Here is a 14820-nt window from a genome sequence, read left to right as displayed (position 1 = left end):
GTCAAAGGTCACCGACAGGCTTATGGACTGTTGCTTATGATTTCAGAATGTAGATTTTGTGATTAATTATAAAGGAGGATCAAGTTAATTTCATAGAGTTCATAAAATCCCACAGGAGAGCTGAGACGTTTAGAGAGACTGAAACTAAAATGTGGTCTGTGTGATATGGCAAATAACCTGTATGTAACCGTGTGTGTGTGTGTGCGTGTGTGTGTGTGTGTGTACCTGGTTCTTCTTGATGAGCAGCTGGACAGTCTGCAGGTTGTGTCCGTGGTCGGTCGACGTGGCCAGAGGCATCCTCTCCTCCACCCAGAGCTGCACACACACACACACACACACACACACACACACACACACACAGTATACGTCATCATTTATCCCGATGCAGTGAAACTCTGAGCTGAATAACTTTCCTGTGGTCTGACCTCTGACCTTTAGTGATCTGTAGCTGATGTGTGGTTTGAGTTACTCGTTGGTTTTATAATGAGATCGTGTTCCAGTCTCACATCATCTGCTTCTGTTACAGCACGACGGCCATCACTGTCACTGCTGCCACTGCTACTGACACGTACTGTATCACTGTGATACCATTACTGCAATTACTACACCAACACTGTGAAACACTGCTGACGCTGCTGCTGCTGTTCTTCAGCTGGCAGAGCGCTCTGAGAGAACAAAAGAACATCAGAGAACGTTTCTGCAACAGATTACGGACTTTAAAGGGATTTCTTGGTGGTTTGAGGTGCATTTCAGAATTAAACCTTAATTGTTTAAGAATACTTCCTACCTAAGTTCAATGTGCAGCACATTTTTCCAAAGAAAATCTTAAGTAAACGACTAAAGACATTTTCCTTCAGATGCCTTATGTAACCAGACATGGCAGTTCATCTGTGGTGCCTCAATCAGAATATTTGAGTTGACACCAAATCACTACTGGACTCTTTGAAGAACCTTGAAGAGGTCCCATCTGGGTTTGTGAGCTACTGATGATGGGGTTACTCAAGGAACCTTCCTGGGGTCCCCTGTGGTTCCCACCTGAAGCATCCACACAGGTCCCTCGAGGCCCCTTTTTAAATTCAGTGTGGGGCCAGATAGCATTCTCCTGTGATCCTACAGGTGGCAGAATACTTCACAAGTCGTGACATGACATGATGAAAGAAACAACACCCATTGGACATGTTCTGGAACACGGAGTGCCTCTCTACACCAGCAGGGCGCAGGACGCTCATGAGTTTCCTGTTGAGAGCCAGTTTGACGTCGGAAATACGGCAAACCCTACCTGTGCAGGTGTTTGATCTATCATCACCTCAGGAAATATTCAAAACATGGAGAACAGGCTTCCCAACAAGACAAAAAACGAAACGATAAAAACCATTAAGAGGGAATCCTGATGTGCAAAAACTTTCTATTGCAGTTGCAAGTGTTCTTTTTTGCGTGCAAGCCCATAAATGCTGTAAAAGGTGTGTATTTTAGCGCTGCACGTTACGGTGGCTTCCCTCCAAATCATTTTAACAGTTTTCATGTTTGATACAACCAGATCTGTCGTCCTCTTTGCACAAACATCCTAAAAGTGATGTGTTGCTCCCTACGGCACCGGAAAAGATTAAAGTTCCCCTGTGGCGGCTTGAAGAAAAAACTCCTAAAGAACCTGAATCACTGCTTCTTGCACCCCGCAAGACGTCTTTTTTCCATAAAAATTATTCTCCTTATGAACGATTCTGGGCCCTTAAGAGCACTAATACAAATTTTACAACTGGAAGTGATTCCACGTTGATGCATTTTTCAGTTCATCTTTGTTTAATTAAACCACCAGGCAATCAGCAATGGATTTGACCATTTTTCTGCTCAACATTCACCCTTTGATCTACTTTTTCTACATTTATATTTCAATTATTTAGGCGATTTTCTCATCCGGAGTAAAGGCTCAGAGGTCAGAGGCGTTTGATTGAGAACGATTAGATGAGGAAAAGACACAAGGAACAGAAATAAAACAGAAAAGTTTGACGCGGTGCTGGTTTGTTTTCTCTGTCCCATCAGGAACATCAGGAAGAGCAACATGTTGAAATATTGTGATTTCTGCGGCCTGAAAGACGCGCGTCTCCTTACGATCTCGTCCTCCACGTCCCTGTTGAACTGGTGGATCTCGCGCGAGGCCATCAGGTTGTCGCGTCTCTTCTGCAGTGGTGCCTGCAGGGAGTGGAACTTGGTCTCGACGCTGAGCCGCTGGCCGTCCACCTCCTCGGAGCCCTTCCCCTCCTGGCTGAGGGCCTGGGCCTGGCCGCGCAGCTCCTCCACCTCCTTCTGCCGCACCTCCACCTGGCTCTCCAGCATCTGAGGAGGAGGAAGAGCACGGGTCAGAGACAGGACCGGTGAAATAAATAACTAAATAAATACAAAGAAAATAAATTAAAAGGAAATAAACAACTGAACAAACAAGGGAACAACAGATGAATAAATAAAAAAAAAGAATTTCAAAAGTGCTTTGCAAAAAGGCAGAGCAATAAGGAATCATAAAAATAAAATTTGAATAATATACTAAACTATAAAAATTTTAACTATTTAAATAATCAAAAAATGATAAATAAAAAACTAAATGAAATAAATATTTTTTGCATTAACAATTGCAATATTATTATAATACTTTTTAACAAAAATAAAAAGTAAAACTAAAATAAAATGAATATCAAATTAAATAAAGCAATAATATAAAACATTTAGACAAAATAAATAAAAAGTATTTTGAAAATAAATAAAAAGTATATTCTGCAGCAGCAGAGTCGGAGGTTCAATCCCCACAAACAACCAACGAAAAATGAAAAATGTCCCGCTGGCAGAGGATCCTCTAGGTCTGCTCTGCTCTTCATGGCCTATTTAAAATCTCTAAGCCTCAGAAAACACGATCCAAAAAATCATCTAAAAACACCCCCTGATATATGACGCATAAACTGATGTAACATCAATAGATTTTTTTAAAAATGAAAGAAAACCTCTGATCCAGAACAGCAGCAGATCAAAAAACACAGAGGATCTGGATTAAAATCAGACCTGAGGAGAGGAGGAGGAGGAGGAGGAGGGGCGACCGAGCCCGACGAGACGGGAGGAAGACGAGAGAGAGAGAGAGAGAGAGAGAGAGAGAGAGAGAGACAGAGACACAGAGAGAGAGAAACAGAGAGACACAGAGAGAGAGAAACAGAGAGAGAGAGAGAGAGAGAGAGAGAGACAAACAGAGAGAGAGAGAGAGAGAGAGAGAGAGACAGACAGACAGACAGACAGACAGACAGACAGAGACACAGAGAGAGACAGAGAGAGAGGGAGAGGGAGAGAGAGAGAGAGAGGGAGAGAGAGACAGAGAGAGAGATAGAGAGGGGGAGAGAGAGAGAGAGAGAGAGAGAGAGAGAGAGAGAGAGAGAGAGAGAGGGATGCTGGCTTCCTGTCTGATAAAGAGAGACAGACGCTCACTCCGTTCGCTTCCCTCTCTCTGCTCTCTCTAACACACCAAACACACTGCTAATGATCCGCTTCCCCCGCTCTAACACACTCTCTCTCTCTCTCTCACTCACACACACACACACACACACACACACACACACACACACACGACTGCTCTCCAAATTCAATAAGAAACTGATGATGGCGAGCAGCGAAAACGACTGCATGTGTATCAGATGGCTGCATCTCCTACAACACCAACATCATGCTGCATATTCCTCTCCCTGCGCGCGCGCACACACACACACACACACACACACACACACAGGCAGCACATATCGGGCTTGGTGCCGGCTCATAACACATCAAATGAAAGATTATATAACTGCTGTGTGAGTGTGAGCATGCGTGTGTGTGTGTGTGTGTGTGTGTGTTCGCAAACACACACCAAGCAGAAAAATTACATAATAGGTGGTTAGACTTCTCACTTAAGCCATACTAGCTTGCAGTATTGTATAAATGAATGAATGAATGAATGGTTCAAGGGACAAAAGGGTGATTGGGCAGATAACTGTATAATTCAGTGAATTAAATGATGAATGAATGAATGAATGAATGAAGAAACAGAAGCAGCCTGTTGAATTTCAATGATCCAAATATGTGACAGCGTATTAGAGCCAATGTAGGGAGAAAAAAAAAACAAGTTACGAGCCGGAGGAGGGAGGTCATATTCTGAGAAAAAAACACTGAATTTCCAAAATTAAAGTCATAACTTTATGAGGAAAAACTCCTGCGATTAAAGTGGTAAAGGCATGAGAAAAAAATACAAATTTATGAGACAAAATCTTGGAAATTCTGAGATTAAAGTTGCAAATTTATGACAAAAAAAAAAAAAGGAAATCTGTTTTTTCTCCTCCTGTGGGATCAAGAAGAAGGAAGGAAGGAAATCCTGCTGGTTTGAGTCCAGAACCCCAATCTCCTCCTCAGCAAAGAGACGTTGCTGTGACTTGGGCCGATTCAGAAGAAAACAATCTGCTGATTCTGGGCTCAGATCAGCAGGATCTCCTTGTTCCTGAATCCCATGTCAGAGTAGAATCTGCTGAGATGATCAGCCGCAGGCCTGAGACACGGCCAGCAGGGGGCAGCACATGTGGAGCCGCGGGTAGAAAAGTAAAATATAAAATGAATGTATATTTGTGACTTTATAATCTTAGAATTTCAAGGTTTTTTCCCCTCAGAATATTAACCCTCCTCCTTCAGCTCCATAATTATTTCCCCCCTACTATGGCACTGATATGCTTTTCGCCCAGCTCTAGAACCAACTCTGACAAAAAGCTAAGTAAAAAAAATAAATAAATAAAAATGGTGAAAAAGACAAGTAAAACTGGACTGGACCTCCAAATGATGTTTGAGTAACTGTTTGGTTAAAAATGGAGGAAAAAAACAGAAAAAAAAAAAAACATGGAAACTGTCTAAACTGACTAAAGATGAACCCAAAAGTAGTTTTGTTCGACCTCCAGATCTGCAAAACTTCAAGTCCCCATGCTGCTGTGCCAAAGATGGAGACCGGGTGTTTGCTGTGCGTCCCGTCGTGATCGTCCTCACCTGCTGCTTCTTGAGCAGGATGTTGACGGAGGTGAGGTCTTTGCCGTAGTCGTCGGACTGCAGCTGTCCGTCCAGACCGGCCAGCCATTTGTCCAGGTCGGCGCAGCTCTGCGTGAACAGCTCGGCCTTGTTGGCGTCAAACAGGCACTTGGCCTTGGTCTGCGTGGTCGACTCGAGCTCCTCCCACATCGACTTCAGGGACGCCAGCTTCTCCTTGACCATGGACTCCGTCTCCGGCTTCTCCGCTATGAGCGCCTGGCCGTCCTGCAAGAGCGAGCAACATGGAAGTTCATTTATTTAGTCAAAAAAAAAAAAAAAAAATCTCTCTAGTCCACCTGTTTGACCCCAATCCTTTCATCTGACCTCCATCCCTTTTGTTTTCTGATTAGCTGACTTCCTCTCTCCCTCCATCATCATACTCCAAAACCCTTTCCTCATCCCCCTCCTCCTCCTTCCATACCTTCTCTATCTTGTCCAGCCATTCCTTGTTAGACTGCAGTTCGGCCATGAAGGCCTGGTGTTTGAGCCACTTGCTGTGAAGGTTCCTCGCCTCATCGTAAGACATGTCCTGGGCTGTCAGCATCTTCTCATTGATCCATAGGGACAGCTACACACACACACACACACAAACAAGGGACTTACTTCAGAAAACCAAACAAAGAAAACACATACTTTAATTTCAAGAGCACTGGTGTGGTGACTGGAACTCTGCAGGAATTAAAAGTTTCTCAGACTGCAGGCAAATCGGATTTGTTTCTCAGATCAGATCTTTAAGACAGACTGTCCACACGGTTTATTTGCAAGGGATCAGATCAGATTTGTGTCTCCAGACTTCATCAACCTATCTGCACGGGTTGCTGCTGTAACGACGTTAGGCAGCAGTAACTCCATACGCTGATGACACTCTTCTCCAACGCAGAAGCAGGAGAAATGTCTAGAATGTCTAGATTAGGAGTGATGTGACAGGCAGTTTGAAATCCTATTGGAGCGTCCAGAGCGTCCGCACTGAGACGCATCTGTAGAAATCTGGAATTGCATTTCAAACTGTCTCCAAATATGGTTTGGATTTGAGTCGCATTTCATTTGCTTTTAGCTGTCCAGACTTTCCAAAATCAATCTGGATACAATCTGGGTATGAAAAAATCCTGGTTTGGCCTGGCAGCCTGAAAAAGGCCTAAAACTTGTTGCAAAAGTATCAGTGCCACTAGCTGGGCTTGTTGTTAAAATGCCACGGCTGAAAGGAAAGTTGGAGACAGATCTTAAAATGAATGCAGCTGCTGCCTGATGTTTTTTACCTCCTGGCAGTCCTGCAGGAACTTCTGCAGGTCTCTGTTGTCCTTCAGTCGGGAGAGCAGGTCGCTGGCGGCTGCACGGTTCTTCTTACGTCTGCAGACCAATAATCAATACATATAATCAATACACATACGACTGTTTCAACTTTTCACACTTTCAAAAGAAATCACCACGGAAGGTGAACGCAGACACGGAAACGGTTCACTTCAGGTTTAAATCCAGGACAGGAACTGATGTTTTCACCTCTGGTCGATGGAGTCCACCTTCTCCTGAATGCGCTCGGAGCTGATGTTGCCGTCGGTAACCAGGCGGCGGCCGGTGTCAACCACGCCGCTGATCTTCTCGTCGTTGGCGTCCATGGTGGTCATGAAGTCCTCCTGCCTCTTGATGGCAGCCTCCGCCCCCTCCAGTGTGGTGGGCATCTCTGTGTGGGCCAGGACGTACTCCTGACGGACAGAGGAACAAATAAAAACAAATACATAAACAAAAACAACGTTATCAAGTGTTTTGTGATGATATTTCTAACTGGCAGACTCCCGACAGCTTCAAATAAGCCCTTTGCTGTATATTATTTGCTTTCTTCATTATTTTTATGCATTTTAAAGTTGTACAAAAAAAAAAAAAAAAAAAAACTTAACTATGTAAATTGGATTTGCACTTTGAAATTTGTGGAAAAACAAGGAAAAAAACTGCACAGTAAGCGTTTTATAGATTTCCCACCAGTGAATGTTTTACAGAACGGTGAGTCTGATGTTTTGATAACTTTTTGGTAACTTTTTTGATAACTTGATAATTTTTTGATCTAAATCACTAAAATCAAGACCCTAACTTTTGTAGCCTGGATTTAACTGAATTTTAGTTATTTATTTATATCTTTAATTACGTATTTTTGCCTGTTTTCCACTTTGGCCAATCCTTTTGTTTTCGCGATTTGTTTTCATTTTAATACCCAACCATTTATTTTCTGTGTTTACTCACTTCCATATGTGTCCTCTCTTTTACTTTATTATTATTTTATCTTGCACTCTTGACTTTTCATTTACTATTTCATCTACTGTTTGGAGTCTTTATTTACTTATTTGTTGATTTATTTATTTGTCTGTTTGTTTACATGTTTATTTATGTCCTGCTTTTCATATCTTACTCATTTTATTACTCCTTTTATTTTTGTTATTTTGAGTTTTGTCCATTTCCTCGTTGCAAATTGATGATTGTTTTTTTTATGTTTGTTTTTATTGTCTTTGTCTTTTTTTTGAGGGGTGGGGTGTTGTATTGTTGTATTTTTTTTTACTGTGTGAAGCACTTTGCACTGCATGTATTTGTATGAAAAGTGCTGTATAAATAAAGTCTAATTGACTGACTGATTTAAGAAACGAGAGCTGCAGAGGAGGTTCAGGCGGCTGTAATGGAGAACTTCAGCCACTTGATGGCGCCTGCTGCTCCTTTAGAACCACCAAGGAGAGAAAACCATTAGAGGCTTTTTGTATAAAGGTGACATTTTTGTCATTTGTAGTGAAGCACAGATTTCCCCACGTTTAACTTAAGATGCTGTTGTAGGAAATCTTTGAAATTTGTTGGGAGAGTTCACAAACTCCACTCGGCACAAATACAGAAATATAAAAAGTGAGATCTATGTATAAACTACAAACTTCAGTAAACATTATATCACTGGTATTAACAACCCTATGAACATTTTAGGTTTTTAGATTGGCATTTGAGTCTAAAATATCACCAAGCACTCTTCCTGCTACCGCTTTGTCTCTGTTTTTGATCATTTTCATCATTTATCGTCAAACTGTTTTTCATATGGAAGCCCTCTGCTGCTGAATGGGGCTTTCCACCAACTGAGAGAGAGAGGGAGGGAGGGAAGGAGAGAGAGAGAGAGGAAGAAAGTGAGAGAGAGAGAGAGAGAGGGGAAGGGGAGAGAGCGACAGTGTGCGTGAGAGAGGGATGTAGGTTAATCTCCACTGCGCTGGACGGGACTAATGCCTGGTTAAAGATCTGCCCATTGATCTGGGTAATGAAGCTGTCTGTGTGTGTTAGCATCACGCCGCTAACGAGGAGAGGGCTCAGATCTCATGATGAACACATGATCTGTCAACTCAGACACAGTTTTGTAAAATGCATTATATCACCCATGTAAAGACCACAGGCTGCAACAGCTGGTTTGTTGATATTAAAGATGAACAAGAGCGAAATACAACTAATACATACAAGTACATACAGTACTATATAACTAGGCATCGAGGTTATAATAGTTTTGCATTTCTCTTTAGTTTTTATTTTTGTTTCATTTTAATTATATTTTAATTATTTAAACTGCCCCACAATTCCATCTCTGTTGTAATCTGGAAGCCAAGCAACGACATTTTGTTGCAAAAAACTCACTGCTGTGTTTTTTTGTGCAATGACAATAAAGAAAGTCTAAGTCTCTAAGTCTAAGTCTATTTTTCAATGATTTAGTGATTATTTTTCATTTTCCCCAGTCTCAGATCCCGCTCAGTCACTTGTTTAACGGCAGGTGGCTGCTCTGTGTGGGGTCACCTGGTTGTTGAGGAAGGCCTCGGCCTGCTTGGTGTCCCTGAGGAACAGCTGGTAAGCGTGGGACTGGGACAGGAGGTTCTGCCGGTTCTCCCACATCTTGTGCAGTTCGTTCCAGCCGGTGTCGAGCGCCTGCAGCCTCTGCCGGAGGAACATGTACTGGGCGTCGGTCTGGCCCTGCGTCACCATCTCCCCCATGTCCCGCATCTTCTGGTAGTCCTCCTCGTAGTTGCGGATCTCGTTCTTGATGCCCTCGTGCTGGGCCAGCAGCTTCTCGGCCTCGGCCAGCGTGTTGGGCATGTCCTCGGAGGCGATGGCGGTCTGCGTGCGGGACAGCCAGGACTGGAAGTCGTCCAGCTCCCGCAGGAACTGCTGCAGCTTGCTGGCCTCGCCCAGAGACTCCTCACGGTTCTTCATGGTGTTCTGCAGGACAAACGACACGGGTTCATTTTTAGAAAGACAGAAAGGAAGCAGGAGATGGACACAAAGGGCAACAAACTGGTGATAATAGAGACTGCCTTGTTAACTTTTTTATCTTTGACTTAAAACAACATGAATCCATACATAAAACCAAAAAAGTCTTGAATACTCAGTTACAGATAACTGCTTATTTGGATCTTGTCTCAGTACTTCTCCATCATATACATGACCTTTGACCTCATTACTTTGGGTTTCTTGCCATGTTGGTGGATCTAGGAATTATTAAAGTGAAATAAAGAAAAGCTTGAGTAAAGCGAGCGGTCGAACGTCATCCTACCTTCATCTCGTCCCAGACGCTGGTGATCTCCGCCAGCCGACCCTTGATCCCGTCGGCCTGCTCCGGGTGCTCGGTGGCCAGACGGTCGGCCTCCTTCCCCAGGTCGCTCAGCTTGTCCTCGATGGCGGCGAGGTCGCGCTCCATCCCCGTCAGCTTCCTCTGCAGGGCCATGACGCCCGCCAGGTCGTTACCGAGCTCCTGGGTCGACTCGATCACCTGGAGAGGAGTCGGACGGGTCAGCGGAGGGACTTGTAGTCACCTGGTTCACCAAACTAGCAGTACTAGTAATACTTGTAGCACTGGCAATGGAAGTGTGCAGGTACCTTGGTCTTCTCCTTGATCCAGGACTTGGTCTCGTTGCACTCCAGGTGATAGTTCTGGACGCCCAGAGCCGAGTTCAGGCTGTCCTTCTTCTGGTCCACCAGATCGCGGAACTGACTCCATCTGACAGGAGGGAAGGTTAGCATCATCAGCACTGAACTGCAGACACTGCCAGGGCTCAAACAGTGGTACATGTACACCTAGGGGTACATCAGAGTACTGCAGGGGGTACGTGAGATTTTTTTTTTTTGGAAAATCTTAATTAAAAAAAATCATCAGTCATGCAAAATTCCTAAAATCATCAGCCTATGCTATAATAAGTTCAATAAAGCTGTTCCTCTCTATACAGGCTTTTTTTCTACCACTTTTTGGCACTATTCAGGGTGATCTTGGCTGAAAAATATGACAAGGGGGAGAACCACTGTGTTAGAAATCCTCATGGTCCACCAGATCTTATTAAAATCTGAAAAAACTTCAGATTAAAATCTCAGGAGGGAGTGATTCTGACATTAAGCGACTGGTAGCTTGGAACAAAGCTGTTAAATTTATTTTGTTGTCATCCTGAAATGCAAGATGATAAATGGCACCACAAAGTACCTATTCCAATCAAACTCATCAGATTAGTTACCTGTTTAATCTCAGTTTACTTACCCGCCCAACTGCACTTTTGTTACACATGTAACATGAAGTGGTAACCAGTTCAGTTTGCACTTAAATCCCAGTTTATTTTCTTGTTTAACCAGTTAAGTACTTCAACCAGTTTCAGATCCTGTTTACTTACTTGTTTAATCCCACTTCCCATCCCAGATTATTTATTTATTAACCCAAATTGAAGTACTCATTCAATTCCATTTACATTTTACATTTACTCATTCAATGCATTTACCATGTGATACCAGTTTACCTACTTGTTTAATCCCAGATTAGTAACCTGTTTAGTCCCAGTTTGGTTACATGTTAAATCCCAGTTCAGTTACCGGTTTCAGTCCAGTTTATCTGCCTGTTTAATCTCAGTTTGGTTACCTGGTGTTCAGTTTGTCCTGATGGGCCTTGATCTCCTTCTCACTGGGATGCCCGCTGTGGATGAGTTGCCTGGCAACCTGGTTCACCACGGCGACGCGGGACGCCTGGCTGTTCATCTCCGGCTCCAGACTCTCAAACCTGCACACAGAGGGAGTGTGTGTGTGTGTGTGTGTGTGTGTGTGTGTGTGTGTGACAGAGACAGAGAGAGAAAAAACAAGCACAATAGTGAGTCAGTGAAATTAAAAATGGCAGGGATTCACTTCTGTCTATTTTAAAACGAGTTCTGTGTCATTTTGTTTTTGAGAGCAAGAAAATGGAAAAAAGTCCTTGATTATTTGTGTTATCCTTCACAATGTTGAGGTTCAGAGTTTTAACGTTTCAAAAATCATATAAACCAATAAACTGAACAGCAGCTCCACTTATGAGATAAAAACAAAATTAAAACAACAACAAAACACATTTTCCTTTCAGGTAGATCTGACTTCTGATGAGATTGTTTTCAGCTGAGCTCTGCTGCTACTGTTTCATAGCAGAGGCCTGAGAGGCAGCTGCCAACACAAACAAACACACACTCACGCACACACACACACACACACACACACACACGTAAACCAGCATCTGGGAAAGGCTCCATGTGATGCATTGTGGGCAAACAATGTGGAGAAAGAGAAATGGCCGAAAACCCGAATCAGACGCTGTTGTGAACAAGCTGCGTAACCAAAGTCCAAAATAACCACACATACACACACACACATGAACACACACACACACACACACACACACACACACACACACACACACACACACACACTATAAAGGCCTTTTAAAGCCTGTGGAAACGGCAGTCTGGTGGAAGTTCCCACACTCGGCTCCAGCTCGCTGTAAACTGGCCTTCCAGTTTGTCTGATACTTTTCCGGCTGCAGTAAACGTCTCACGACCAAAACAACACACACACACACACGCACACACACACACACACACACACTGACAGACGAGGCAGAGACCGGTCATAAAGAAGAGAGGAGACGGCTGCTCTTTGTGAGGGAAACCCGACCACTGTCAGCGACTGTGACGTGTTTTCTCTGGCAGAGTGTCGCTTCACACAGCCGCCACATTATCAGCAGAGTCAAACTCACACACACACACACACACACACACACCACATGTTAGTCTCATGGTAATTACCTGAAGACAGGCCTGCTTTACACCTGTGACTGCAACAAGACTCTTACACAAATGGATATTTTAGTGGCCGTTTTTAGTGGGAAGATTTGAGATAACCTCATAAAAAAAACCTCTTCATTGCATCCCTAGTAGTTTCCTACATTTCCCAGCATGCCTATCTGCAATCCCCAGAGAAAGGGGTCCAATTATAATACATTTCACATGTGAGTTTTTCATGCTGGAGGAGAGAGAGTGTTTTCTGTTAAGAAAAAGATAAAGTCTGCCTTGTTTGATCAAATCACATCCTGGTTTGTTGCTGCACTGCATGTTCTACTGAGGCTGCAGCAGTGCATTCTGGTCTACTGAGGCTGCAGCAGTGCATTCTGGTCTATTGAAGCTGCAGCAGTGCATTCTGGTCTATGTGCCTCTCCTGTATGGTTGATGAATGGCGGCTCCAGAAAGAAGGCCTTGCTCTTTGAATGTGAGTTTGCTGGTATTTTCCCGGTGTTTTGGGTGAATTTGCCCTTTAATAGCCTCTCAAGTCACATAGAAATGAGTGCGGTGCCACAGTCAGACCACAGTCTCCGCCCTGTTCTCTGTTTACAGGCCTCAGTGTGACGTCTTTTATTCTCATGACTTTGCTGTCTAATCCCTGTTCTTTTTCTTATCCTCTGTGCTCTGCTGCTTGTTGTTGTTGTTGTTGTTGTTGTTGTTGTTGTTGTTGTTGTTGTTTTGCTCGGTGCTGAGGGGCTCACCGGTGCTGCACCACCTCCAGGTCCTCCAGCTTCTCGGGGATCTCGGTGCTGTTGAGCCACTGCTCCTTCTCGTCGATCCAGACCTGGCAGGCGTCGGCTTCGCTCAGCATCTTGTAGAGCGCCAGCGCGTCCTGCAGCGCCTGCTTCCTGAGCCGCGTCAGCTCCGCCACCTCCTTGTAGCGCTCCTCCACGCCGGCCAGCCGCCCACGCACCTGCACACGCACACACACACACACACACACACACACACGCCACATGTTAGACACACACTCAACCTCACCTCAGAAAACCCCACCAACGCAGAGACAGGAGTCAGACCGGGGCCGGGAGTGTGTGTCACAGTTTGTTTACAGAGTCTTAGAGCGGTATTTTGTCCAAAGCATTAATTTATGACTTTATTCTTAAAAGAAGTTGAGAGAAAATCATACTGTGACGTGTATTACATGTTTTTCTATGAAACTTCTTTCTGTTGATTTTTATTTTTGTTTGAGATAATGTTGCTTAGGATTTCCTCATATAAAATCACAGATTTTCTCAATATAAGAATTTTTTTCCAAAATGGGCTATGCACTATTTGAAAGAGGGAAAAGAAACAAAACAAATGTTCCCCCCTAATTAAAAGAAATGTTGAGAGTACAGTGGGGAACAAAATGGGCAGAACTTCATGAACATTTTGCAGACATTTCCCCAAAATTGTTCTATTTTATGAGGAAAAAAAATCATTTTGTGATCCAGTTTCTGCACAGCACCTTGCTAAGGAAGCTCTCTATGGAGAGACTAATTAATTAATTAATTCATTAATAAAATAAAAATCATAGGCTCTTGCGATTTCAGAAACTGCAGTGGTCATCTTTGCGCCCCAGATGTTTGGGGGTGCTGCCGTACCTCCTCGGAGTCGGCCTGCTCGGGCGGCAGCGTGCGGGACTGCTCGTGCAGGGCGTCGATGACGGGCCGGTAGCTGCTGATCTCCTCGGCCACGTCCTTGTGTTTCTTCACCAGCGCCTGAGTGGAGAACTCGTCGTGGCCGACGTCGGCGCTCGACACGATGCGCAGCACGTCCAGCATCCAGGTGTCGATGTCGTCAGCGTCGGCCTGCAGGAGGAGCCACAGACAGGGAGGAGTGTCAGAGATGATTTTTTAGGGCATTTTCTGCTTTATCAGACAGTCACAGTGGAGAGAGGCAGGACGGACCGGGCAGGGAGACGGGACAACACGCAGCGAACGCTCCGGGTCGGGTTCGAACCCCCGGCTGCTGCGGTTCAGCCTCACTGTTACACGACACGCGCTTAAAACATTTGGTTGTGTGCAGTTTCCCACAAGAAATGAAACGTTTCACTCCAGAACATTACAATATTTGAACCAAATTTACAACATGAAATAATTCCAGTAATGGCTGGGCTTCCATTTTTGGAAATTCAATAAAAGAAAATGTGAATTAATGTGGGATTCCTCAGCTGTCGCTCCCTGCTGCTCATCGCTGTGCAAATAAAGTGTTTCCATCTCCACTTCAGAGAATTAACTCTTTTAGAAACAGGCACAAACCACCTCAAGCGAGCGTAAAAATGTTTTTGCAAAAACTGTGGAAGTTTTTTTGAATACTGCCGTTTCCAATGCAGCACTTCAGAGGTCTTACAGTGACGAGCAGAGGTAAGAGCAAACCTGAACAGGAATATATCACATTCAGGAGTTTGGAACTTATCCAGATTCTTTTTTTTTTTTTTTGGGTGTAAATGGGATTTTTGGCTCTAGATTAACAGAGATGAGCCAAAGTGACTGTTATTTATGCAGAGGCGATCATTTTAGTGAGAGTGTGTTTTATCTGCACAGGAATGTGATGTTGTACCTGGAACTGGTGCTGGTTGCAGGCTTCCTGCAGACGAGCCTTACGGACGGCAGACAGACGCTCCAGCGCCGCCCACTGCTCCTGCAGG

At 44.1% G+C, this 14820-nt stretch overlaps 1 protein-coding gene across 2 annotated transcripts in view; it reads right to left on the bottom strand.

Moving 5' to 3' along the window:
* The window catches only part of LOC115373013 (spectrin beta chain, non-erythrocytic 1-like), a 139512-nt gene that overhangs the window by 21741 nt on the left and 102951 nt on the right, over nucleotides 1-14820 (bottom strand). For both annotated transcript variants that reach the window (XM_030071212.1, XM_030071211.1), the window contains 13 exons: nucleotides 14733-14813; nucleotides 13775-13981; nucleotides 12890-13101; nucleotides 10970-11107; nucleotides 9949-10069; nucleotides 9626-9841; nucleotides 8872-9291; nucleotides 6571-6773; nucleotides 6330-6420; nucleotides 5495-5641; nucleotides 5035-5298; nucleotides 2107-2331; nucleotides 226-315 (listed from right to left, as the gene is read on the bottom strand). In XM_030071212.1, the coding sequence (XP_029927072.1) occupies nucleotides 226-315; nucleotides 2107-2331; nucleotides 5035-5298; nucleotides 5495-5641; nucleotides 6330-6420; nucleotides 6571-6773; nucleotides 8872-9291; nucleotides 9626-9841; nucleotides 9949-10069; nucleotides 10970-11107; nucleotides 12890-13101; nucleotides 13775-13981; nucleotides 14733-14813 (2415 nt within the window). The remainder of the gene's footprint in view (nucleotides 1-225; nucleotides 316-2106; nucleotides 2332-5034; nucleotides 5299-5494; nucleotides 5642-6329; nucleotides 6421-6570; nucleotides 6774-8871; nucleotides 9292-9625; nucleotides 9842-9948; nucleotides 10070-10969; nucleotides 11108-12889; nucleotides 13102-13774; nucleotides 13982-14732; nucleotides 14814-14820) is intronic.

This window comes from Myripristis murdjan, chromosome 15 (assembly GCF_902150065.1).
Source record: "Myripristis murdjan chromosome 15, fMyrMur1.1, whole genome shotgun sequence".
Lineage (NCBI taxonomy): Eukaryota > Metazoa > Chordata > Actinopteri > Holocentriformes > Holocentridae > Myripristis > Myripristis murdjan.
Note: the sequence above shows the minus strand (reverse complement) of the source record. Positions and strands in the feature narration are given on the sequence as shown.